Genomic DNA, 25,867 nt, shown 5'->3' with positions numbered 1-25,867 from the left:
TGATATTGTGACTTCTCTTTCCTAGCTGTATATATACTTTTCATTCCCAGGTCATCACCTGCACAGTACTAGAGACTGCCACAGTGCCTGAGCCTGTGGGTCCACGCACACTTGTACATGAGGAGTTGAGGATGGCGCCAGTCATTAATACAGTCCTTTCCCCCACAGGGTGAAGGCTGCACAGACAGAGCTAGGACAGCAAATCCTGGCTGATTTTGAAGAAGCGTTTCCTTCGCAGGGTACCAAGGTACTGGTTTGTATTTTGCCTCCGATATCACTGTGTTCAAACTTCCTGCAGGGAGTATGGGGTACATGAGTGATTACTCAGTATCACTCCACAAGTGTTGGATGACACAGGCCAAGTGTCTGCAGACTCAGATGAGCCTGTTTTTAGAGTCACAATGCAATGCTGGTTGTTTAATCTGTGTCCTTCCAGCATCAGAAAGAGGACTCAGGCCAGGAATGTTGGTTGGTAGAATACTTACCTAAGCATGCTTGAGGCCCGAGTTTGATCATGAATCACATGTGGTGATTCATGTCTGTAACCCAAGTCCTAGGAAGGTGGAGGCAAGAGAATCAGAACTTGGAATTCATCTTTTCCTACATAGTGAGTTTGAGGCAGCCTGGGCTACATGAGCCCCTCTATCTGGGAAAAATAAATGGCATTTGTTTGGTTTAATTTAATGTGTGTCAAGTCTTGTATCTTGTTTGCCCTATAAACTCACTTTTCCCCTTCATAGCTGTGCTTAAGAAAAACCAACCAAACAAACTTCCAACCCTAATGTTTTTTAGGATTGTTACATAACACTGGTCTTGGTTTGATGAAAAGACAACTGGGAGGCATGTCTGGGAGCTTATGTAACTCTCATGACACAGTCCAGAGACTCACTTTTAATGATGGGAATCCTCGTCTCTGGGATTTTTGAGCTTGCTGGTGGTGGAGTTGTCTCTGTTGTGTCTGTGAGGCCTACAGGCTTTCGCTGGGTACATGTCCCACTTGCCCCCCTCCCCTGGCTGTCATTGTGCTGCTATTAGCGCTATCCTTCACACTGCAGCAGATGTCATTTTAATGCTTTGCATGTGCCGGGGAGGACGGAACCCGCAGAGGCTTGTTTTCTCTGTCATTTGAGCTATTTCAAGAGAAAGCATTGTTGAAGGCAGAAGTGAAGCAGAGGGCCCAGCGGCCAGCAGCATTCCTCATCGGCTCTGTGGGTGGAGATGGGGATATACATCCACTTGGGAGCCAAGGAGCATTTCCTGAGTCTGCTCTGTAATTCAATAACTGGAAATATCTTAATCGCTTTCCCTCTGTGCTACGTTTGAGGAAATAGGTGGGGATGGCAGCTCTGACTCGGAGATTTCTTTCTATAGACCAGCTCCTGGCCTTACCACCTCCATGCTTTGCAATGACTGCCAGAAATCTGATGATTTGTAAAGCACTTTACTTGGAGAACCTCATCTCTCTAGTCACCTGATGTAACTCAGAAAAGGAATAGACTGGAAAGCCGTATTCCTGTTGACTCAATAGGAAAATGGAGTTCTGAGAAACAGAAAGGGGTTGCCTGGCTAGTAGCTGCCTTTTCACGTTAATGGCTAGTTGTGAACAGTTGTCTTCCTAGGCAATTGCTTTCCTGTGTTCTCTGCCCCATCTTATTGCGTGATGCTTAAGAAGGACTTGGGTGAAGGTTGTCTTTACTGTTTGCCCATCATCTAACTGTGGCCCTTCTAACCTCTCTCCCAGGGCCCAGTGGGCATATGATGTTCAAAAGGTTTAATGACTTGATTTCCTTTCCTGGCTGTTTCTTAATGGAGAATTGTTATGACTTTTCTTTTTCTATTTTGAAAGGCTATTGATTTTTTTACAAATCCTTGCAATACTAATCCAAAATCTTTTCTAAAGTATTGATTGATGGGTATGCCTGCCACCCCAGCATCCTGAGACTGAAGCAGAAGGCTCATGAGTTAACTTGGACTGCATATCGAGTTCTAGGCCAGTATGGGCTACACGGGAGATATTCTGTGTTTAAAAAAAAATTAATTGAACCTGGCATGGTGACACATACCTTTAATCTCAGTACTCAGGAGGCAGAGGCAGGTGGATCTCTGAGTTCAAAGCCAGCTAGGGCTACACAGAGAAACCCTGTCTCAAAAAGAAAAAAATATTTTTAAAAAGAAATTGTCCAAGTGTGGTGGTTTGAATAAGAGTGGCTCCCATAGGCTCATGTGTTCTAATACTGGTCCCCATTTGGTAGAATGTTTTGAAGGATTAGGAAGTATGTCAGTTTTGTGGTTTTAGGAGGGTTTTGTGGTTTCAAAAAGCTAGCACCATTCTTCCGTCCCTCGATTGTGCCCTCTCGTGCCCTCCCTTTCTCTGTGTCTCTCTGTCTCTCTGTCTCTCTCTCTCTCTGTGTCTCTCTGTGTCTCTCTGTCTCTCTGTCTCTCTCTCTCTCTCTCTCTCTCTCTGTATGTGTGTGTGTGTGTGTGTGTGTCTGTCTCTGCTCTTGGATAAGGATGTAAAGTCTCAACCATTGCACCAGTGTCCGGCCTGCCCACCTGCTGCTAGACCTATAGGCCCCAATAAACTCTTCTATGTGTTGCCTTGGTTATGGTGTCTCTTCACAGCAATAGAAATGTAACTAAGACAACCAAGTAATCTAGTAACTGTTTTGTAAATGAGAGAACTTAAGTCCCTGAGCCTATAGGTGTTGGTGTCTATGACTTGTCAGTGAGCTCACACATTTTCATCCTGAAGCCAGAGTTAACATTCAGTATGTCCAGAGAACAGCAGAATAGCCGTTTAGAATGGACTAAGGCACCTTGTATGATACCTGAGCATTAGTTGAAACTTAGAGAATTGACAAAAACAATGAGGAGAGCTTCAGCAGAACTTAGGCTCATCCTGATTCAAGTTTATTGCTTTTTGGGTGAAGTTGAGTAACATCTCTCAAGCCCTCAGGATATCTTCCTAAACCAAGAGGTTCCAAAACTCTTTGTACTATAGGGACCATGGTCAGCAATATATTCAGGATGCACTAGCCAGTCAGTGAGATCCAGTTGTTTGGTAGTAAACAGGGCCTTCTTAGCTGGTGTATTTACGGCCCTCCCACATCAACTCTTAGTCATGGGGCCATTGCCGTATTTACTTCACCTTTGGCTGGCTGTGTGATTGGCCATTAGTGAAACAAATCTGGCAGTTTAGAACCTGGGTGTGGTTTTTAAAACCATCGCTCTTTGTCACAGATATACCTCTTTAAGAACAGGAATGATAGTTGGGCATGGTAGAGCATGCCTGTGATCCCAGGACTTGGGAGGCTGAGGGAAGAGGTCCCTGAGTTTGAGGTCAGTCTGGGCTACATAACAAGGTCTTGTCTCAAAGCAGGCAGGTAGGTAACAGCACCACAAACAACACAACAGGGCTCTAGGAAGGCAGGAAGAAGTGGCACATGTGAGAGACGCTGCCTTTTGAACCCTTCAACCCAGCAATAGAATCTGTTACTAGTTTGGCTTTTTTTGGTCATACTCAGTTTTGATACTCAGAAAGTAAAATTTCTTGTGATCTTTTCTGGCTCTGTTTTCTTGAATGTTTTGTGGATTCACAGGGTAGCTTTTAAGTTGGCTACTGCAAGACTAGCTTAATGTTTTTTTCTCAGGGAACTAAAATATGTTTTTCTTTTTCTTTTTTTTTTTTTTAATTATTTATTTCATGTATTCTTCAGACACACCAGAAGAGGGCATCAGATCCCATTACAGATGGTTGTGAGCCACCATGTAGTTGCTGGGAATTGAACTCAGGACCTCTGAAGAGCAGTCAGTGCTCTTAACCGCTGAGCCATCTCTCCAGCCCCCAAAATATCTGTTTTCTGAAGCAAGACTGGGTGCTCAGGGCGAGCACTAGTAACAGTGAGAGGCAAATGCAAAGCAGCTGTCACAGCTGGGAGAAGTGCAGGCGCTCTGCCACACCAACTGCTGTCTGCTGTTTGTTTTACAGAGGCCAGGAGGACCCAGCAATGTCCTGAGAGATGCGTGCCTGGTGGCTAATATTTTGGACCCCAGAATCAAACAAGAAATCATCAAAAAGTTTATTAAACAGCATCTGTCAGAGTATCTAGTACTTTTTCAAGAAAACCAAGATGTAAGTATTGACCAGATGAGGTCTAATGAAACTATTTCATCTTGTTCAAAAGAAACTAATTCTGCCTTCCTCCTGAGCTATCCTTTACTATTTATAGTTAACTACTTACTATCTACAGTTAACTACTTACTGTCTACAGTTAACTACTTATTATCTACAGTTAACTATTTGCTGTGCACTGAACCACAAATCCCTAGTCTAACTTTACAGGTTAGTGGTTCTTCACCATTTTGAGTCATTGGCCATTTGGAGAAATTAAAGAAAGCCTTAGGTCTTCTTCCCCAGAAGAGTATACCTGTGCACAACATTTTGCATATAGTTTTAGGGAATCCATAGACCCTTGATGTCCAACCATGTCCCCAGATGAGAACCCCCAGTTGAAGGAAATAATGTGGTATACACTCCTTCCAGTGGCTGAAGTGGAGGCTGGCTGTCATTTTTCTCTTGGTCCTGGCTTCTGCTTGCTATTACCACTTCTGAGCACTGAGAGGTTCTGTTCCCTCTTTTCTGAGGTTGCCTGGTTAGACAAAATTGACAGACGTTATGCCTGGGTGAAACGCCAGCTTGTGGACTATGAAGAGAAGTATGGCCGGATGTTTCCTCGGGAGTGGTGCATGACGGAGAGGATCTCAGTAGAATTTTGCCATGTGACCAGGTAAATTTCAGCTGTCCCCTGCTTCCAGGCCTGACTTAGTATCCATGTGTCCTGCAAATTGGACACTATCTCCATCTCTACCAAATGATTGGTACCACCCTCACACCAACTACAGCCTCCTCTTCTCCTCTTGGCTTCAGGACTTCACTATTGTCGAGACCTTGTCTCATATAACTTGCCTGCCCCCCCCCCCCCTTACCAGTTTGAGCCTCACCAGTCAGATTTGTCAAGAGTGATTGATATGTTCACATGTCCCTTGTTTCTGGATCGGGTACATCTGCACATAGTATGCCCATCCATCATCATTTGACTTCTGACCTGCTGGATGGATAGCTCCATAAGGATAGGGAGCCTCTCTCTGAGGACATGGCAGACACGAAGGAAAGGATTTGTTGAATGTATTTCCATAATACAGCATTTTTACTCTGTGATTTTTTTTTTTTATGTCAGCATCTGAGCATCTTAGGCATTTTAAAGGTCTCGCATTTATCCTCTCTTCTCTATCTGTGAGTATAGTCTCGGCCACAAAGTTCCTTATGGAAGAATTACACCCCAGCAAAGTTAACTCAGGTATATCTAGGACAGATAAAGCCAGAGTCAGGCTGTTTTATTGTTTGTTTGTAACTATACAAAACAACATGGTGAATGGTTTTCGTTGCCATTTGTCCCATTCTAACAGCATGTAATTATATTTGTCTTCAGGTTAACGCAGGAGGGAAAATCCCTGCATCTAGACATGACTCAGATACCTTAGTATCATTTATGGTTGTTCTGTCTCTATCCTCCCCCTTCCCTCTCCCGCCCCCTCTTGTGTCTCCCTCTTTCTCTTCCCACTCTGTGTCCCTCCCCCCACCCCATCCGTGATGCTGGGGATTGAACCCAGAGCCATGTGCATACTAGGCAAGTTGTCTACCATTTGGCTGTTCCCAGTTCCGAATCTTCCTTAAAAACTGATAGAAAGTACCTTCAAACTATATACATTGTGAGATAAAATTTTTATGTGATATTGATTCTGTTTTTTAAAAATAGACTTTTAATGTTTATATTAGTTTCAAGTTCACTTCATAATTAGGTAGTCATTAAGAGATTTCCCATGCACCTCTCATAGCCACCTTATCACCAACACTGCACCTCCTCCCTCCACTGGCACGCTCGTTGTCCTTGAACCTACCTTAACACACTCACCACACTCCATGGTTTACATCAGGGTTCACTTTTGGTGGTGTACTTTGCTGTCATAGATATAGATTAGAGCTACAGTATTTTTAAAAGGTTTATTTATATTTATGTGTATGGATGTTTTTGTCTGTTCCCCACATGCTTGCCTGGTACTCACATGGACCAGAAGAGAGCATAGTGTCTCCTACAGCTGTAGTCACTGATGGCTGTGGGCTGCAACGTGAGTGCTGGGAGTTGGACCCCAGTCCTCTAAAAGAGCAGCCAATGCTCTCAACTGCTGGGCTATCTCTCCAGCCTATGGATATAGTATTTAATAAATAGTCAAGTGACTCATGGCTAGTTATGGTTGTCAGCTTCCAAATTGCTTACTAATTTATCTCAGCTTCAGTTGAGCACACTTGTCAGGCAGGCCTGTGCAAAAAGAGGTCTGAGCTAGCTGGGGAGTTTACTAAAGACAGTAAGTTCTGTAGTCATTGCCTGCTAAGGTTCCAGCCAAGACAGTGCTTCTATTAAGCTTCATTGTGAGGACTTTAGTGAACATCCTACAGACACATTCACGGGCTCTTTGTTTGGCTCAATTGTGTGGGAAGATGATAACAGCTTAGTACTTACTCAGGACTCACCTGTCACTGTTACCAAACAATCTGCATTCTGCAACAGAGCACCTAGGCATGATACACATAGGCAGAAGCAGGGTCTTTGATCTGGATGAAGAGCTATATATTGAGTTCTCTAGAAGATAAAGAGCTTTGAAATTGAGTAACTCATGACTTGTGAAATTATACGAGGTATATATTGTATAGGAGTTAGTTTCACCTTGTGTTACTAGCAAGTGACTGAAAATTTGAAGTTACAGGTGAGGTATTATGCTGCATGCCTTTAACCCCAGCATTCAGGAGTCTGAGGCAGGCAGATCTGAGTTTGAGAGTGTGGTCTATATATCAAGTTCCAGGGCAGCCAAGGATATATACAGCGAGACCCTGTCTCAAAACAACAACAACAACAATATCAAAAACCACATAGAGATATAAACATAGTAATAATCATGTTATCAGATTAGCATCTATAATTCTTTATGTGTTCTTAATATGTGTATAGTCTCCCTGTATGTATAAATTAACTCTCCATGGATTTTGGAACAATTCATGAGTTTGAAAACAGCTTTTATTGCAGATTATTGTTATGATTATTGTTTTGTTGTTTAAGTTACTGATGCTCTCTCACTGTGCCTAATTTATAAATCAAACCTCTTCATAGATATATGTGTGGAGAAAGCATAGCATGTATAGGGCTTGGTACTACCTTGGGTTCAAGTATCTGAGGAAAGTTGTTAGACTGTGCCCTCTGTGGGAAGGAAGACTATTAGATTTCTATTTCCTAGGCTTTGGACTGAGTTGGTAATAGACCTCTGAGTTTGAAATGATCCCATATGCATGTCCTGAATGAATGTAAGCTATTTTCTTTGACATATATTTAATATATAAACACATATGAATTTATTTTATGTATATCCTTTATGTGTTATGCTCCCCATGTGCACGCCTGGTGCCTGTGGAAGCCAGAAGAAGCTGTCCTGGAACTGGAGTTACAGATGGCTGTGAGCCACCATGTAGCCGTTGGCAACTGTACCAGGTCTTCTGCAAGAACAGCAAATATTTTTAATCATTGAGCCACCTCTCCAGCCCACTTTACTGTATGTTGAGTGAAAGATGTTTGTTTAACACCAGTCTCTTTCTTTACTTTGAAGGACAGAACTTTCTAAAATCATGCGAGCCAGAGCTAAGGAAATTGAAGTGAAGTTGCTTCTTTTTGCGATTCAGAGAACAACTAATTTTGAGGGGTTTCTTGCAAAACGCTTCTCTGGTTGCACCCTGACAGATGGAACCCTGGTAAGACCTTCCTGACGGAGCTGGGTCTGGGGACCAGAGGCTGGGTGGCCTGGCTTCCTTCATGGTTTCTCTGTAAAGCCATCTCATTCTGCACATCATCCTTCCCACTCAGCTCCAGCGGAGCTCGGACCCCAGGCACCTGCCACTGTCCAGTTTCATTTTCTCTTTTGATAAGGAAAATGAGCCAAATTAGTGACTGACTGCAAAACTCTCAACAAAACTTGATGTGGAATCCAAACTTCACGTTATTGTTTGTTTGTTCTAACATTTCTGCCATATGTTCCATATGGAGTTATGTGCAGTCACCTGCACTCAGTTACTTTGATTCATCCCTGTAGAAGTCCCCGCTGTGTTCATTTTTGACTTCTAGAGGTCACAGAGATAATAGTAAAAACAGAATTGTGGCTATTTCTTTGGAAGAGTAAACATGGAGTTAGGACTGAAGCAGGCTCCCGTGCATCTCTCACCTGCAATGCTGTCAGCTCCCAGCTTTCCAGTCCTAAGGTCCTGGAACTTGGGCAGGATCCTCTCCTTGCCCCATAAAACCTACCTCAGCATAGGGGGCTGGTCTTTGAGCACTGGGCTGAAGAGAGGTGGTGTGGTAAACAAGGACAGCAAAACCACTGAACAGTACCTACTCCGTGGGTAGAAAAAATGTTACCAGGATACAGACTTCAGGCTGTTTCTTCAGAACAGAGAACAGCAGCCTAGCTGGGAGTCTAGGCCTAGGGTTCCTGAAGGCTTAGGGGCAGATCCCTCCCTCTTGGGAGATTTCCCTCATCTTAGGTAGCACAGAGTCCCTGGACCAACCCTCCTGGGAGGGGTCTGCACCCATTGCAATCAGGCCAGCATATGGGTAGCAGGTGTCCTTTTACATGTGGAAGATGGCTGTTTATGGAGGTAGGAAGGAATTGCATTGTCTGATGGACAAGGTCACTGAGTCTTAGGGTTCCTAAGAAATTCTGGGGGCTAAGTTTCTGTTTCCTCATGGCCATCTCCCTGGCTAACTAAACTCAGATAGCCATGTAGGGAATTAGCAGTGGTACCACCATCGTAGGAGCCCACTTTGCCATAAAAAACTGACGATGGTTCTGTTTTAAAGCAATATCTCAAGCCGCTATCTGCTCAGACTCACTCATGATCTTACTAAAAGACGACTGGAATCACAAAATACAACTTTCACACTTACCATAAGATACTTAGAAGCTGGGTATGCTGCCACAGGCCTGTAACCCTAATACGTGGGAAATAGAGGCAAGAGGATCAGAAGTTCAAGGTCATTCTCAACTACAAATGTAGTTTGAGCTCTGACTCAGAAAGCAAACAAAGAAACAGTAACACAAATACTTCACAATAAATAAGTAAATAAAATATAGAGACAGTCCTCTGCTTGCTAGCTCATTTTAAGATTGATTTTATTTAGTAATAGAGGAAAAAAATAGGTCACAAATGGATGAAAGTATCCTTATCTTAGTTACTTTTCTATTTCTGTGATGAAACACCGAGACTGAGGCAACTTTTAGAAGGAATTATTTGGGTTCATGATTTGGGTCTGTGAGAAGGAGGGGTTCATTACCATCCTAGCAGGGAAGCAGGGCAGCATGAAGGCATGTGTCTCAATCAGGGTTATATTGCTGTGCTGAAACACCGTGACCAAAAAGCAAGTTGGAAAGGAAAGGGCTTATTTGGCTTACACTTCCAGATCACTATCCATCAATGGAAGAAATCAGAACAGGAACTCGAGTAGAACAGGAACCTGGAGGCAGGAGCTGATACAGAGGCTATGGAGGGCTGCTGCTTACTAGATGGCTTCCCCTGGCTTGCTCAGCCTGCTTTCTTACAGAACTCAGTACTACCAGCCCAGGGATGGCCCCTCCCACAATGGGCTGTTCCTCCCCCTTTGATCACAAATTGAGAAAATGCCTTACAGCTGGATCTCATGGAGGCATTTCCTCAACTGAGGCTCCTTTCTCTGTGATGACTGTAGCTTGTTTCAGGTTGTCACACAAAACCAGCCAGTACTACAAGGCAGCTAGAATAGTGGCAGACAGCTCAACATCTTGAAGCAGAAGAGATAGGAAACTGGGACTGGCATATGGCTTTTGAAGCCTCAAAGCCTGCACTTGTTCCAGCAAGGCCACACCTCTAAAGTCTACAATGCCACCAACAGAGAAACAAGTATTCAAATGCCAGATTCTAGGGAACATCTCAATCAAACCACTATTGTCTTTTAAAAAAAACCTGCAAGTCACAAAAGGGACTAGTTAGCAGAAAAACCTCTGAAAGAATTGTGTGTGTTGGGGCTAGGACTAGCTCAGTAATAGAGGCTTGCTTTGCGTGCACAAGTCTCTTCCTAGGTTCTATCCCAGTACTACAAAAAATGCAAACAAAAACAAAAAAACACACATACACACAGGCAAGTATGTGTTCTGCTGAGAAGCCCTGCCTGGCAGCATCTGTGAGATCCCTGTCAGCCCTACCCAAACCCTGCTTCTCAGCAGAGGCGTAGGCAGCCTGCTTTCAGCCTGACAGGGCAGAGAATTTTCAACTCTGAGCACCAGGTCCACCCTGAATATAGTCGCTGAGCTCTCATGATTTCTGGCTGCCCAGGCTGGACAGAGCACAAGGGAAAACAATACAGACCCCAGCAACAGATTCTGGAATATCATTCAGCCAAATGCCTGTTTTGAGCTATATCCCACCTCTATCTGCAGGATCCCGTTCCTCATGACTTCTGTTTTACTGTTAGGTCACTGTAGGATCACAGAACAGATAGCCCTGTTGTAGCTGATGACCAGGAATGCCTGCAAACCCAGGTCTGTCCAGGACACACTGATACTCTCACTAATCCAAGAAATTGCCCAGTAGTCAAAAGTGCTAGGGTTGGGGCTCAGGAGGATAGGACAGGAAGAGGCAGTGGGGAGTGGATACTTGAACAAGAATGTCATTTTGCAGTGTACCCATTACTTTGTAGAAGAAATGTGCTATGGCTAGAAAATAAAGTACTGGAATAACGGGGCAAGGAGGGTCCTGTAGACAGGCCAAGGCTGTGGAGCAGGTCAGCCCAGCAGAGACCAGGAGATGCTGACCATGGCTCTGCTCCTTTTATGACGACAGTGCCCTCTTGGGTTTTGTTTTATTGTAAAGAACATGTGTAGCACTATCTGGGTGGCACTTAGCTTGTCACCAGCCACTTCTGTCTGGAGGGGCAGAGCTAGCATGCTTGTTTCTAAGGGTCCCAAAGTACTTCTTCACCTTGATTCCTGTAGCCTGGGCTGACTTCTAGTCTAGAACCTTGTTAACTGGTAGCTGCTGTACACCGTAGCTAGAAGCCGTCTTTCCCAGCCAGACCTTGCCTTTCTGGTCATATGACTTTGACATTTTCTGACAGAACTAGTTTGTCATTCTCCCTTATTCTCTCTTACAATCATTCAGGACTTACTTTCTGTGTCAGGTTCCTGAGGGAGTTTCAGATGATAAATTCTTGACCCAGGACAGACTACACATGTGCACACGCACACACACAGAGGGAGAGAGGTGGGGGGAGGGGGGAGGACACTGCAGAACATTGTAATCTCTTTATGTAATTTTCTCAATTGTCATCTGTTTCTTCATGCACTTCTCCAAGTCAGTCAACATCTAACAAAGTTCAAAGTTCAGCCTCTTCCTCTGGACCATTGTCTGTCTCAACAGCCAATCAGCATTTTAAGTGGGGGTTGCATATTCAGTGAATTTTAGAACACTACTAGACTGCCATGGCTTCCCCTAGCTTTGTTGTGCTGGGAAGCTCTTTACTGTGAGCAGCATTTGCACTGGCCTTGGTCCCTGTCATCACCTCCCTCTGGACTAATGGGTCATCCATTCTGTTTGTATTCTGTCATCTTTGGTGGGAGGGACTCTGGTAAACCACTCATGGCTCCTGACCATACTTGCAGTAGATGGGCCTAGGAAGAGAGGCTCAGCTCCCAGGTTAGCTGCCACCTAACCTGATGATCTTGCTGGTTCTTTGCTGCTTGTCTCCAGAGAAGACTTTCTGAAAATCCTTTTTTGAATGCCATTTTGTTTTAGTGTTTCAGAATAAACTATAAAATGGATCCAGGTGCAGCTTGATACTATTTTTAATACATGTGACATTTTATAGAAAGCTAGTAGACTCCTTGGAAAGCAATCAGGGAACAGGCAGTGTATCAGCCAAGTTGTCCAGAGACCCTGCCTTGCTGTTTGTTTTTTATGGCATCTCCAAAACACACACACACACACACACACACACACACACACACACTCCCCAGCCTCTCTTTAGGCTGTTGGTGACTCTAATGACAGAGTGCATGATACATTTTTAACTGGAAAAGCTTTAAGTATGGTCTTGCTTTGTTTGCCTTTCCAGCACTCCCAAGTTCTATCCCCATCCTTCCCTTCAGCTCTTCCTGCAGACGTGAGCAGCCAGTGTTTGCCTCTTGCCTCAACTTCTGACCCTGCAGGAAGGATTTAAGAAAGTTTAAGGCTCACATGCCTTGAAATTAAAAGCAAATGTCTGTGTGTGACTTAACTGTATCCACATGCATTCTTAGTGACTTGATGATTAGATTGAAGGTGAGCAAATTCTCTCCAGCCTTCTGCTGAAAGCAGAGTAGATTGGGGTTAACTGCTCTGAATTTAGGTTTTCTTTTTCTTTGTCTTCTCAAAAAATAAGAACCCTCCTATATTCTGCTGCTAGGGCCCATTTCCTTTGGGCTAGTGCATAGGTTATCCTTCAAAACAGAATTGTCATTTAGTTTAGAGGTCATTTGAATGTAATATATACTTTCCCAGCTTAAAAATAACATATAAAGATATAAAGTTGCAGAGACAATTTTCTGTTTTGTCTTGTTTTGGGTTTTGGATATGAGGTCCTGCAGCCTAGGCAGGCCTAGAACTTGGGATCCACACTCCACCCAGCTTGTGCTTGACATTTGCACGGAAGAGCATTTAGTTTAAGCCTGCACAGAGCATCTCACCCTTCTGGCAACTTAATGCCTGCCTTAGGGGGGCCATTAGGAGGGAAGAGGAGCTCAGAGTTTCCCAGGGATCTGTTAGAAGCAAGGAAGTAGCTTTGTTATACCTGAGACTCATCAGAGTTTGAAAATATTTATAAATTTTTTTAAGTCTTTTTCTTAAGACTCTGTGTGGCACATGTGCCCATGCTTATGAGAGCACGTGTGTGCATGTGCACATGCTTATGAGAGCACGTGTGTGCATGTGCCCATGCGCTCATGCCTGGTGAGAATCAGAAGAAATGATCAGATTCCCCAAGACCTGGGATAAGGATGACTGTGAACCACGACTGTGTGCTGGAATCAGACCTTGGTTCTCTGCAAGAATAAGTCCCGTATCCACTGAGTCATCATCACTCTAGCCCTCACCTCCCTAGGCTTCCTAACTCTGGTACCGTCAGTCCAGTTCCTCATGTGGCAGAACTCCCAACCATAACATTGTTTTTGTTGCTACTTCATAACTAAGTTTTGCTCCTGTTATGAATAGTAATGTAAATACCTGTGTTTTTTGATGTTGGTCTTAGGTGACCCCTTGCTCTAGCCCCTATAAATGATTTCTTGATGCTAAGGGAATATATTCTAACATTTGAATAGCATCTGTGATGGTTTGTATATGCTTGGCCCAGGGAGGTGTGGCCTTGTTGGAATAGGTGTGTTGCTTTAAGACCCTCAACCTAGCTGCCTGGGAGCCAGTCTTCTCCTCGTAGCTTTCAGATGAAGATGTAGAACTCTCAGCTCTTCCTGCACCATGTATACTTGGGGGCTGCCATGTTCACACTTTGATGATAATGGGCTGAACCTCTGAATCTGTAAGCCAGCCCCAATTAAATGTTGTCCTTTATAAGAGTTGCCTTGGTCATGGTATCTGTTCAGCAGTAAATCCCCAACTAAGATAGTATCCTAAAGGATAGTTAGGTTGTGCCTGTTTCTAAGGAGAAGGTAATACTTAGTCAAGATACAAAATTTGGAAGTGATAGGTATGAGTGAAGAAGAAAAGAAGGGGTGCATTTTCCCATCAGAATTGAGGATGTTGGTTGCTTTTATATGTTGTGTAACTGGCTGCAGGTCATGTCTAAAGAGAGTCTGCTGTTTTTTCCATTTCAGAGAAGATCATGGCCAATATCTAGGCTTTCCCAACTCTGCCTCAAACTTATGATACATTGGCTTTTTTCATGTGCATATATAAAATCTTTTTAAAACTTGCTATGTAGCAGAGGCTGACCTTGAACATCTGATCTTCCTGCCTCTGTCTCCCAAGTGTTGGGATTAATTATGTGTACCACTTTACACCTGGCTGTTACCTACATCTTAAACGTTGATAGAGAACAAAATATTTTTAAAGTAAGTTCTTTTTTTCCTTAGCTAGAACTTTCTAGTCTATTTTGAGACTCTCTTATGAATATACACACAGCATGCATTTTTTGTTTTCTGCTCATAAACAAAAACCATTATGTAGAAACATTTTTGAGTAAGTGCTAGTTGAACAAGAAAATCCTCTTCAAGTGTGCTCTCTACAGAGACTTAGAGAAAGAGAAGTTTGTTCGGACAGATGCTTATGGGTTAGTAGGGGAAAGAAACCCATAATACTATCCAAGGTGAGATATGAGCATGTGGCAGCAAGAGTGGGGGGGGACAGTAAACACCAGGTGTGCTCAGCCCCAACCCTGCGCTCTTGATTGTCAGCTAACGCCGCAGGCTGCTAGGAAAGTCCACATCGATAAATGAGCTAGTGCAGTGTTTACAGAATGAGAGGTGCAGAGAGTACAGGGCTTTCATCTCAGAACTGAAAGCCTTTCCTTCAGGAAAAGGGGGGAAATGGCCTTAGATTTCAGCGGTTCTTCTTTGATTATGTAAGATGTCCAGCCAGGGCCTCCAAAGAGGACTTGTGTGTGCAGGCCCAGATGTGGAAACGCACCTGACTGAAGCCAGACTCTTCTCACAGTAAATGAGACAGCTTGGCTGGCCTGTGTGTGGCCCCTTCTGTTTGGAAGGTGCTGGGAATCCCATGCGAGCCAATCAATTAAGTTGCTATATGAAGAACTTTATCTTCCCTCTTGGACTTGAGATCCACTGTCATCATCGCCAAAAGAACAGATTTCTTAAAATTGGAAATCTCTTCCCTTCTTGGCAAATACTTCATTTCATCTAGCAGCACAGAGTTTATAGAATGTGTCATTCAAGTAACTTAAAATCCAAATCCAAACTAGCAATTCTCCCTGGTCTACAACAGCTGCAGTACAGGAAGGAGAAGCGTGACGAGGATGACTGACAGCTGGGCTGTCACCCAGAGGCCACACTGTCAGTGGTTGCTGTTGGCAAAGACTTGTTTTCCCCATGTCACATTAATCTGAGCGGGGGGCATGGCCCTCTGAACCATGTCTTAGGTTTAGCACAAGAGCATTTTCTAGTGGGGTGGTGAGTGCACAGAAGTGGGACTAGGAAAGGAGGAAGCATATTGGTGTGCTGTTCACACCTGTACACTGAGCGCCACTGCTTCTGTTTTCTAGAGAGATCCCGGAGAGACAAGTCAGCGGGACAGACTGTGTGTGTGGTCTGAAAATTGGTTTCATAAGACTTTCAGTCCTGTGTCCTTACTTCTTTCTTTTCAGTGTGCTGCTTCACTAAGTGCATATTTATACACACCTTTGATTCCAGTACTAAGAAGGCAGAGGCAGGAAGGTGGCAAGTTCAAGGCTAGCCTGGCCACCTACTAAGACATTGTCTGAAAGGGAAGAGACAAAGCTGAAGCCTTACTCAAGTCATCATCTCTATTAGTGTTAGTGGAAGCCACTGCTCACACGCCTTTCCCTGAGTGCCAGATCATCTGTCTGGATGCTTGTTTTCCATTTGAGAACAGAGCTGAGGCTTGAGAAGCCAGGCAGATCTAGTAGTAAAGTCTGGACTTGAATCAGATATGTCAGATCCAGAGCCACCACCTTGTACACACACATACACTGTACAGGGTCTTCATCTAAGTGAGTGTCCCCATCAGTCTCCCAGGAGCTTCAGCCAAAGTGTGTGAGCCTCAGCCCTTTCTTTCCCTTCCCTTCACCAGTCTCCTTCCAGAATCCATGCCTCCAGCTCAGTCCCATCCTCAGTTCTCTCTGTAGTACTATACCAGCCCCATACCATCTCCTGCTCCTGTTGTAGTCTGGTCTCCCAAAAGCAGTGGAAGGGTTTTATTTAAGGTTTTTTAAATTAAATTCATTTATTCATTCACTTTGTGTATGTGTGTGTGTGTGCTTGCTACACACATGTGGAGGTCGGGACAACTTGGAGGAGTTGGTTCTCTCCTCTGTGTGGGTTCTGGGGGTTGAACCTGGGTCATTGGGGTTCATAGCAAGTGCCTTCACCTGTTTAGACATCTTGCCGTTAGATATTTTTAGGAGTTATATTAGACAAAGAATTTATATTAGTCCTAGATATTTAAGAGGCTAAGGGAGATCACTTGAGTGTGGGAGTTCAAAGCTAGTCTGGGCAACATATTGAGAATGAGTTTGTTTTGTTTTTAAATCTGCGTCAGTATCTGTTGTGTGTAAAAGCCCTTGGTGCCTCTTTCTTGTGATGAGAGGAAAATCTTATCGTGCCTACAAAGGTACTGGACTGGACCCTCTGCCTTGTTCCTCACACCTTCCTACAGACTTCCCAAGACTGCTGTTAGTGCCTTCCCTTTATTTACATTTCCTGCTCTTCCCTGTCCCAGCCAGCCAGGTCCTCAGGCCCCTCCCACAGGGCCTCTCTTCCTTGTCCATTCCCTCTCCATTGCCCATCCAGCGCAGTGCATCCAGATGGGGAAGACACACAAGGACTGTCCATTGCATGGCAGATGAATGTTGTTGCCTAAGCCTAAAAAGCACTCTCCCCATGCTTCTCACCCGCATGTAGCTCAGGAGCAGCTAGCTCTCTGTTCTGTCTCCAGAGGCTCTGCCCCTCTACCACAGGTCTTCATTAGAATTTACTTTTTCTTCAGATGCCTCACGACATGTTTCTGTGGTTGACTAAAGCCTCAGTTTCAGACATCCATTTGTGAGTAGATGAAGGAAGAAACTCAATTTACACTTGGAATGTGCATGCCCTAAGAATGTGCTAGGGGATTCTTGTCCGTGATTTTCTCCATGACTTCATCAGTACTCAGATGGAGAAAGGGAACTCCCCATGACTTCTAGTCCAGGGACCCTGCTTCACAATGCTCTGCCTGTTCAGTGCTGCCTTTCATGTTGTCTTTCCATTTTCTTTTATCCTTTCATTTGACACTTTCCCCAGTGGGGCATAGACTCCAGGAACACTGTTTCTTGATTCTAGTTTTGTTTGTTTCTTTCTTCATTTATCCGATAAATAACACATTGTACTTTAAAAGTGAGGTTCAGCTATATAAAGGTCAAGCTGCTGTTACCAACTTGAATGGAGTTAGCAGTATATAAAGAACATTTACCATAAAAGTTTAGATCCTGTTTCTTTTATGGAATAGTTTAGAGCAGGGCTTTAAAAGGGACCTGCTTTCCATATCCACAAGGCACCAGGAGACTTAGATTCATAGCAACTCTACTCAGGAATATGACCCTCAAACCTACAATTAAGGCTCCTAACCAATTTAATTTTTCACTTGTTCTGTGTGTTTAATTTTTTGGTGTAGGCTCTCAGGTAGCCCAAGTTTGCCTTAAACTCACCATGTCTCTGTGCCTCAGCAAGAACTCTACCACTGAGCTACATCTCTAGCTAGGGAGCTGTGTCTTGTTTTGTTTTGTTTTGTTTTGTTGAAAGGATGTTTTGTATTGCCCTGTCTGGTTTGAAACTCATTGGCTTAAGAGATCCTCCTGCCTCATTTAAAAAAAAAAAAAATCAAACAACAACAAAAAACCCCTGGGACTTCAGGTACCCATCAGCATGTCTAGCCTAACTAGTTCAATTGTTAAAGTTTAGGTCTGGCAAATTCTCTTTTTCATTATTTCCTTCCCTTAAAATATCAGTATTCCCATCCCCTCTTAAAATGTTAGCAATGTAGTTTGCTTGCTTGCTTGTTGTTTTTAGACAGATTCTTACCGAGTTGCCAGGCTGTCCTGGAACTCACTGGATAGTGCAGACTGGATTCTGACTGGAATAAACCTACAGGTTGAGAACTGTGCTCTAGAGTGTTGTAAGTATAGGTATGTGTCTCTGTGCCTGGCCAAATACTAGCTCTCTCTCGCTCTCTCTCTCTCTCTCTCTCTCTCTCTCTCTCTCTCTCTCTCTCTCTCTCTCTCTCTCTGGATATTTTACATATGCACACACACACACACACACACAAACAATTTATAGCAGTTCAAGAAACTAGCATGCAGAGGATGCAGATCTTAAATATTTGCCTGATTCTTTGAATGTACTGTTTCTTGCCAGTTTTCTGCAAAAGCCATTGTCTTAATAATGATTGCCTTAAGGTGATACAGTCATCACAAGGCTTTCTTCATATATAGAAGCCATTTTCTGATTACAAAATAGCACCCAAGTGTTTTAGACAATGATTTAGTAGTTTAAATGTATATAAACAGAATTATCTTAAAGCTCACAGCAGGTACCTTGGGGGGTTTTGGTTTCTGGGGGAGAAAATGGAGAGAGGAGAGACACCATGGGCAGGCCAATCAGAGTATGAACAGCCTACATGGAACATGGCAAGTCATAACTCGGGGTTGTTGATAGGGAGGTTAAAAACTAATAGCTTAGAAGGTAGATAGATTCCCAGTTCTAGTGCTGACTAAGTCTTATTATAAATATAAAAGTTATATGCCTTTTATCTGGAAACTGAACGATCAAAGGCGGCATAGAAAGCCCCGTTTGGGATTAAGTATTTACTACAACAGTTCACCTTTGGTTTTTGTTTGTAATGCCCTGGGACTTGGCAGCCATTAACACTGTTGTCCAACTGTGGCCTTCTCCTGGTTTTAGGAATCACATCAGTTTATATTACTGGTAGATGCTAAAATGTCACAAATACATTTGGAAAGTCCCTTTTGACTTACTTAGCCTCTTGTTTGCAGGATCCAACCCTTGCCACGTCACCTCACTCTAGCACCAACCAGCCCTTTAGCTTGTCATTTGGGTTTACTGAAACTCCTAGTACTTAAACATAAGAAGTGCTTCTGATGTGTTTGTGTTGCATGTGTATGAATGTGCATGTGTGTGAGTGTGCAGGTGTGTGTGTACTTACATGTGGAGGCTAGAGAAGGATGTTGGATCTCTTTCTAAGCCTTAGTCCCTTGAGAAAGGGTCACTCACTGTTTCTCAGCTAGACTAGCCAGTAGGCTTCTGTGATCTACCAGTGTCTACCCTGTAACATAAGGGTTACAGGCATAGGCAGCTATACCCAGCTTCATTACACCTTGAAAGGGTACACACATGGCAGAGACATGTGACCCACACATGGCAGATGAGGGGGGCTTCCCAGAAGAAGACTAAAGGATAAGTGAGGGTTGAGCCAGATTAGAATTGGAATAAGACTGGTCCACATGGTGAGCTATGTAGAGAGACCCTGCCTTAAAAAAATGAAAAAAAAAAAAAAAATTGGAGTAGAGTAGAAAGCGCAGGCTCTAGAAAGTTAAAGGGGAACATGAAGCCATATGAGTGAGAATGTGGTCCCTGTGCCTCTGAGGACAGATCCTTGTTATGAGGACAGTTGTTAGAACAACTTGGATAAAGTGAATTACCTGAAAGGCTCATGCTCAGAAATAACACCCTTTTCATGCCTTAACAGAAAAAGCTGGAGTCCCCACCACCATCTACCAATCCCTTCCTGGAAGATGAGACAACACCAGAGATGGAGGAGCTGGCTCTGGAGAAAGGAGAGTTAGAGCAGGTAAGTCTGTTTGTACTGTAGTATGTAACCAACTCATGCTCTTTCCTGAAAGTGGGCTGCCTCACTTCTCATATGGTCTTTGGCCAGGACCACACTCAAGAGATCATGACAGTATGGGTTTTACAGAAGGCCTTGTGTGAGGACACAGTCAGGTAGCAAAGAGCAAGTTTCCTGCCCTGATCTGTGGCAGCAGGGCCTCCACTCAGCAGGTAGCACCACACGCTTGCCTCAACCCTTGCAACAGGGCTGCCCAGTTCTAGCTCTGCCTTGTTGAGCATCTTCTGGTGCTGCCAGACAGCTCCCTTCTTCTCATCCAATGCTATGATGATGCCAGATACTCTGAGGTCAGCCATGCCATCCACAGGCTGGGAGAGCCCTCCTCACAGAGCAAGCCAATTGGAAGCCACTGGGGAAGCCACTTGGAAACCTCAGGGTGACTGACCGGCAGCATCTTGGAGTTTCTTTTTGGAGCACACCAGCACTTTTAATTTCCTTCAGCACTTTCTGTCCAGCTCAGAATTTCCTGTTCCTTCCTGCAGAATGGTGTTTTTGTTTCATTGCTATTTTATGACAAGAGATGTTAGAGCAGTAAGTCAGCCCCATTTCCTTTCTGGATTAGAGCTCCTTCTCTTTAATTCTCTACATTTGGCTGCTAGAGGGTTATTTGGTGGCATTGTTTCTCTCCAGACACCAGCCAAAGGGAGGTGGCTAGGAGACCGGCTTGAGGAAATACAGCCACACACCGTGCAGCTAGCTGCATTCCAAGGGGCAAGGTTGGGTGAATTCTGACAGGAGTCAGACAGCAGAATTCCTAGAAGCCGTTAAATGTGTCTGTTCCATTGATTAAGTAATTGTAACAGCATAGATACCTCACATTTAAGGCACTTCATAATTTCAAAATCTTTACACACTTTCTTTCATTTAGCTGTCACTGTACCTCCCTCTGGTTTACAGGTGATGAAAGTACAGCTCAGAGAGGCTAACCAGCTGGCTCACACAGGGTTATGAATTTGGAAGTAGAGGGGCAGGACCAGCAGCCAGGTCTAGCAGATGGAAACTTAAATTCCTTTTCTAGCCCCCCTCCCATATACGCACTTCATGTCTTATTAGAAAGTAAAGGCCATCGAAGTGTGGTTTATGAGCAGAAGTAGAGGGAAGAACTGAAGGGCTGCTGTGAGTCTCCCAGAAAAGTGGGGCTAGCTGTAGCTGGTTGAAAGCTGTGGTATTAGGTAGCACAGACAAGGGGATACCGCTTCTGACCCCAGTGGGAGCAAAGACTCAGATTGGAGGGATTTCAGGTTTTTTTGGTTAATTCCACTGGGCCATCTGCTTAGTACAAACATGCCTTGTGCAGTCATGTTTGTATGGTGCCTTCCTGCCTCCCAGGCTGTAAGCTGCCTTTGTCTTGATTAGTTAGAACCATGCAGTTTAAGCACACAGGTGCTCTGCTAGCTGGTTACCTCTGGATGCCATTACACTGAATCAACATTTGCTGGATAAAACATCACCTTGGTTTTGTCTTGAAACTTTTTTCTCTCCATGAAAGCTTGAAGTAACTGTTATAAGACCAAGACCTGCAGACTCTAAGGACAGTGATCACTGATCCTGGATGAGCAGACGGGGAAATGAGGGCTCTGCCGTGATGAGAACCCTGGGCATGTGTCTGCTGCTCCCAGCTACTAGCCTTAGATAGGCTTTAGGCTCTCTCAGCCTCCATGCTGTCAGTATCATGACCTTCATGCTGTATTCTTTTATGACCCTTGGGAAGTTGGGAGAGAAAAGGACCAAGGTCTCTACAGCCAGAGCAGCTCCATTCTGAGTCACTGTGTATGGACTTCCAGGCCAAACTTGTTTTAAACCTAAAGTTTTACATGTGTTTAAAAAAAGAAACTAATACAAAAACCCTGATCTAGATGATGTCCCAGTGAACCAAGGCTGTTCTTTATTAGTAGTAACACTCACACAGTGACTAATGCCCCCCATATGTTACTCACACTCTGGCTTGCTAGATGGAGTCTCAGATCACCTTCCCAGCAGCCAGTTGGCTTCTGGAGTTTTGTGTACCAGAAGAACAGGAGCTCTTGGGGTGGAGGGAAGAGACTCCACAACATTAGTAGGGAGCCAGCAGAAGTAGCAGGGAGCCCTGCCTGTGGTCCTAGGTTTCTTGAGCCATCTCCTTGCCAGTAGGCTGTTGGCCCTCAAGGCCAGGCTCAGCTCTTGCTCCCTGCTGTAGTTTTTGTGCCTAGCTGCTGAGAAAGGAGTGTGAACTTGAAAAGTAGTGTTCACTTCATGAGAAGACCTGAGTGCTTAGTTGCCAAGATATTCCCAGGAATAAAACAAACAAACAAACAAATTTGAAAAGGGACAGAGGGCACAGGAGGAGAGAGAAGAAATCAGGAATTTCTGGTTTTAAAATGTTCCCTTCTGGTGATCCAAGCAGTTAGATTTAATCTGTTTACATTGGATAGTAATAAAAGGAAATGGGACCAGCTGCAGACCTCCTTACTGTGACAACAGTAACCTTTTATTATTCCATCAAACTCCGGGAGGAAATAGCTTAAACATCTGCAGTGTTTGGACAGAATTCACACACTCAGCAGTCCAGCCTGAGTGCTACTGCTAAATGACTTAGTGTGTTCTTTAAGCTGAGGATCAGCTCTGCAGGGAGCTGTGTGGTGCAAAGGGAGACACCAGTGTGAGCTGACATTCCAGCACCTACTCACTAAACATGAGCACATTCATAGAGCAGCTGTGGGCAGGGGCAGCCCTGTGAGAAGTAGTAAGAGAAAGAAGCCTGGGCAGCGCCTCTGTTACCCCATGACGCTTCAGCTCATAAAATACATCAACAGGGGCTCGGTACTGTGGTGACAGGAGTAATAACAGACAAGGCAGAGGTAGATCAGTCACCTAGGGTAGACTTGGGATACCTGCCTGTCTGGTAATACAGCTTGTGTGTACTCTGTGGAGCCTCACCATGCAAAGAGCCATGGACATCAATCTAGATGACTTTGTTAGAGCATCATAAAGCCATTTTCTCCCAAAAGCAGATCTATATTTTATACTAAACAAAGAGCCTTTAGATTTGTTAGACATGCTTTTAAAACCATATGTTTTGTACACAGTTAGGAAACTTTAAGCAAAACCAAAGATTAAGATATTTCTAAAACACCTTCGTATGCAAGATTCAGTCTTTGGAACCACTTGTTAATTAAACTATTTTGCCAGGCAAAGCAGCATAAACTTGTGCCCCTTCTTCACGGAAGGGAGGCAGGAAAAGGTGTTTCCATACAAGTAATTTGAGCTCAACCCCCAGGACCCATGTAAGGATGTGTTGTTGGGGATAGAGAAGTCTTTATTAGCCAGCTGCTAACTATACTGGGTGTTGGGGATCCCAGTGTAGCCCAAGCCTTTCTCAGGGCGAACTTTTAAGCAAACACACACACACACACTGGTTCTCAGGGCGAGCTTTTAAGTAAACACACACACACACACACATATTCTGGGTCGACACACTTCAGCTAACTAGACCAGTTAGCCAAATGCAAGGTTAATACAATTAGAGATTTCTCCATAATTGTGGACTTTGATGGAATAGGCTTTTGCTTTAGCTTTGGCATAAACAGTGCTGCTGTCTATGTGCTGAGTTTTACAGCCTGAGTGGTACTTCTACCAGAGTCAGTTGTGCTAAGTAAGGGCTGGGAGCTTGTTCCATATGGAAGGAGAAAACTGACTCCACCAAGTTGTCCTCAGCTCTCCATACACTTGCTATGACATGTGCACATGTGCACACACACAAAATAAAAGCAAAACAGACCAGAAGATGAATAGTACAGGTTATGTAGGTATCCTAGATAGTAAAGCACTTACCTTTGTAAAGTGCGAGGCCCTGACTTTGGGTCTCCAGAATCCACATAAAGTGCTGGGTGTGATGGGAGGCACCTATAATCCCAGTCATAGGAGAAGAGGCTGAAACAGACAGATGCCTGGCACCTGAGAATGACTTCTAAACCTCTCCAAACCTCTCCCACTTGTGCAGCACACCTACAGGAGCCTGTTCCCCCAGCACACAGGAAAAATAATACTAATGATTACATTTAATTACTGATAAGATACCTGACTAGACTAGCCATATTTTCATCTAAAGTCAGGTTATCTATTTAGACAGATTGAACTTCATTTTTATATTTATTATATAAGTCACCTTATCCAGAAGAATGAAATGAAAAACCAGGATAGATTCTGGGGAGATGGCCTAGCAGCTAAAATTCTTGTTGTATGAACATAAAGACCTGAGTTCAGATCCCCAGCAACCATATAAAAGTGACGTGGTGGTGCACATCTGTAACTTCAGCACTACGGAAGTACAGACCCTTGCTAGCCACTCAGTCTAGCTGAAATGACAAACTTCTGCTGTGTGAGAGGTGGCTCTCTCAGAGAGAAAGTAAGATAGAAAGTAAGAAGACATTTGCTCCTCCCCCCACAGGTGACACTGCACACACACACACACACACACACACACACACACACACACACAAATCACCCCTCACAGCCTTCTTCATGGTGGGTCATCTGTGTTGAGCGAAAAGAAACAGAGAGCAGCTCCTGGCACCTGTGCTGAGGCGAGCAGCTGTGGACTGGGTAAAGCCCTGTGCTTCCCAGAGGCCCTCTCAAAGTCTTCTCCAGGCCCAGCATTGGTGGGAGTTTCCAGATGGTAAGATACACAGGATCTGGTAGATATTTATCATGAAGAATGAGCAGATTTTAGAACAGGTGTAGTGAGCTGTCCCTGGTCTTTCAGTACTTAGGAGGTAGAAGCAGAAGGATTTTTCTGGGATACAGAATGAGTCTCTTTGTCTTAAAAACATAATGAGAGTTTCTAAGAAATCTTGCCTAAAATTTAAAAATATGAAACTTATTGGAGGTGAGAGAAAAGAAATCACAGGATGTATGTAAAGTTGACTCCCCCTGCTATTTCCCCCCTTTCTGTAGCCTTGGCTAGCCCAGAACTCAAAGAGATTTTCCTGCATCTGCCTACCAAATGCTGGGATTAAAGGCATGAGCCATCACATCCAGCAACATTTAGTTTTATTGAAAATTATTAGTTTTTAAATGTTTGGGGTTTTTTGTTTATTTTTGAGATGGGATCTCTCTATGTAGCCCTGGGTGTCCTGGAACTTGCTCTGTAGACCAGGCTGGCCTTGAATTCACAGAAATCCTCTTGGGATGAAAGACATTAGCCAGCTAAAAGATGTTTTTAATTGCTTGAAGTAATTTGTAAATTACCAGATGCTAAGAAAGTAGATAGATTTCTGTCTGCCACTGTGTGGCAGCTTTTCCAGTTTGGGGCAGTTATTTTTATCTTAAAAGTTTGTATTACAGTTTGTTTATTTAGAATGGAGATAAGGGACCACATACCTTGATACTTCTATGGAGGTCAGAGGACAGCTTGTGGGAGTTGTTCTCTTTTTCCACCCTGTGGGTATTGATATTCAACTCGAGTTGGCAATCTTGTAGTAAGTGCTGAACCTGCTCACTGGCCCAGTACTTTGGTTTTTTAAGACAGGGTCGACAGGGTCTCCCCCCCCCCCTCCCTCTCTCTCTCTCTCTCTCTCTCTCTCTCTCTCTCTCTCTCTCTCTCTCTCTCTCTCTCTTCCTCTCTCTCTCTCTCTCTCTCTCTCTTCTCTCTCTCTCTCTCTCTCTCTCTCTCTCTCTCTCTCTCTCTCTCTCTCTCTCTCTCTCTCTCTCTCTCTCTCTCTCTCTCTCTCTCTCTCTCTCCCTCTCTCTCTTCTATAGATTTATTTGATGTATATGAGTACACTGCAGCTCTCTAGCTGTCCTCAGACACACCAGAAGAGGGCATCAGATCTCATTACAGATGGTTGTGAGCCACCATGTGGTTGCTGGGAATTGAACTCAAGACCATTGGAAGAGCAGTCAGTGCTCTTAACGGCTGAGCCATCCCTCCAGCCTGAGACAGGGTCTCACCATATTTCGAGGGTTGTTCTCAAGCTGTGGGCTCAAGCTGTCTTCCTGCTTCTGTCTCCCATATAGCTCGAACTATGGGTATGTACCACCATACCTAGCTTTTTTAGTGTGCATTAAGATAGAAGCAATTTAAGAAAGTTGATTTCTACAAAATATTCTTGCTAAAGG

General features: G+C 44.0%; 1 protein-coding gene across 1 annotated transcript in view; it reads left to right on the top strand.

Annotated features, from left to right (window-relative positions):
- The window catches only part of VPS53 (VPS53 subunit of GARP complex), a 126,348-nt gene that overhangs the window by 51,728 nt on the left and 48,753 nt on the right, over positions 1-25,867 (top strand). Inside the window, exons 8-12 of the mRNA XM_080923813.1 lie at positions 169-247; positions 3,989-4,132; positions 4,645-4,787; positions 7,714-7,855; positions 19,613-19,714. Coding sequence (XP_080779939.1) covers positions 169-247; positions 3,989-4,132; positions 4,645-4,787; positions 7,714-7,855; positions 19,613-19,714 — 610 coding nt within the window. The remainder of the gene's footprint in view (positions 1-168; positions 248-3,988; positions 4,133-4,644; positions 4,788-7,713; positions 7,856-19,612; positions 19,715-25,867) is intronic.

The sequence above is a fragment of the Micromys minutus genome (assembly GCF_963924665.1).
Source record: "Micromys minutus genome assembly, chromosome: 10".
Lineage (NCBI taxonomy): Eukaryota > Metazoa > Chordata > Mammalia > Rodentia > Muridae > Micromys > Micromys minutus.
This window is presented reverse-complemented; position numbering and strand designations above follow the sequence as displayed.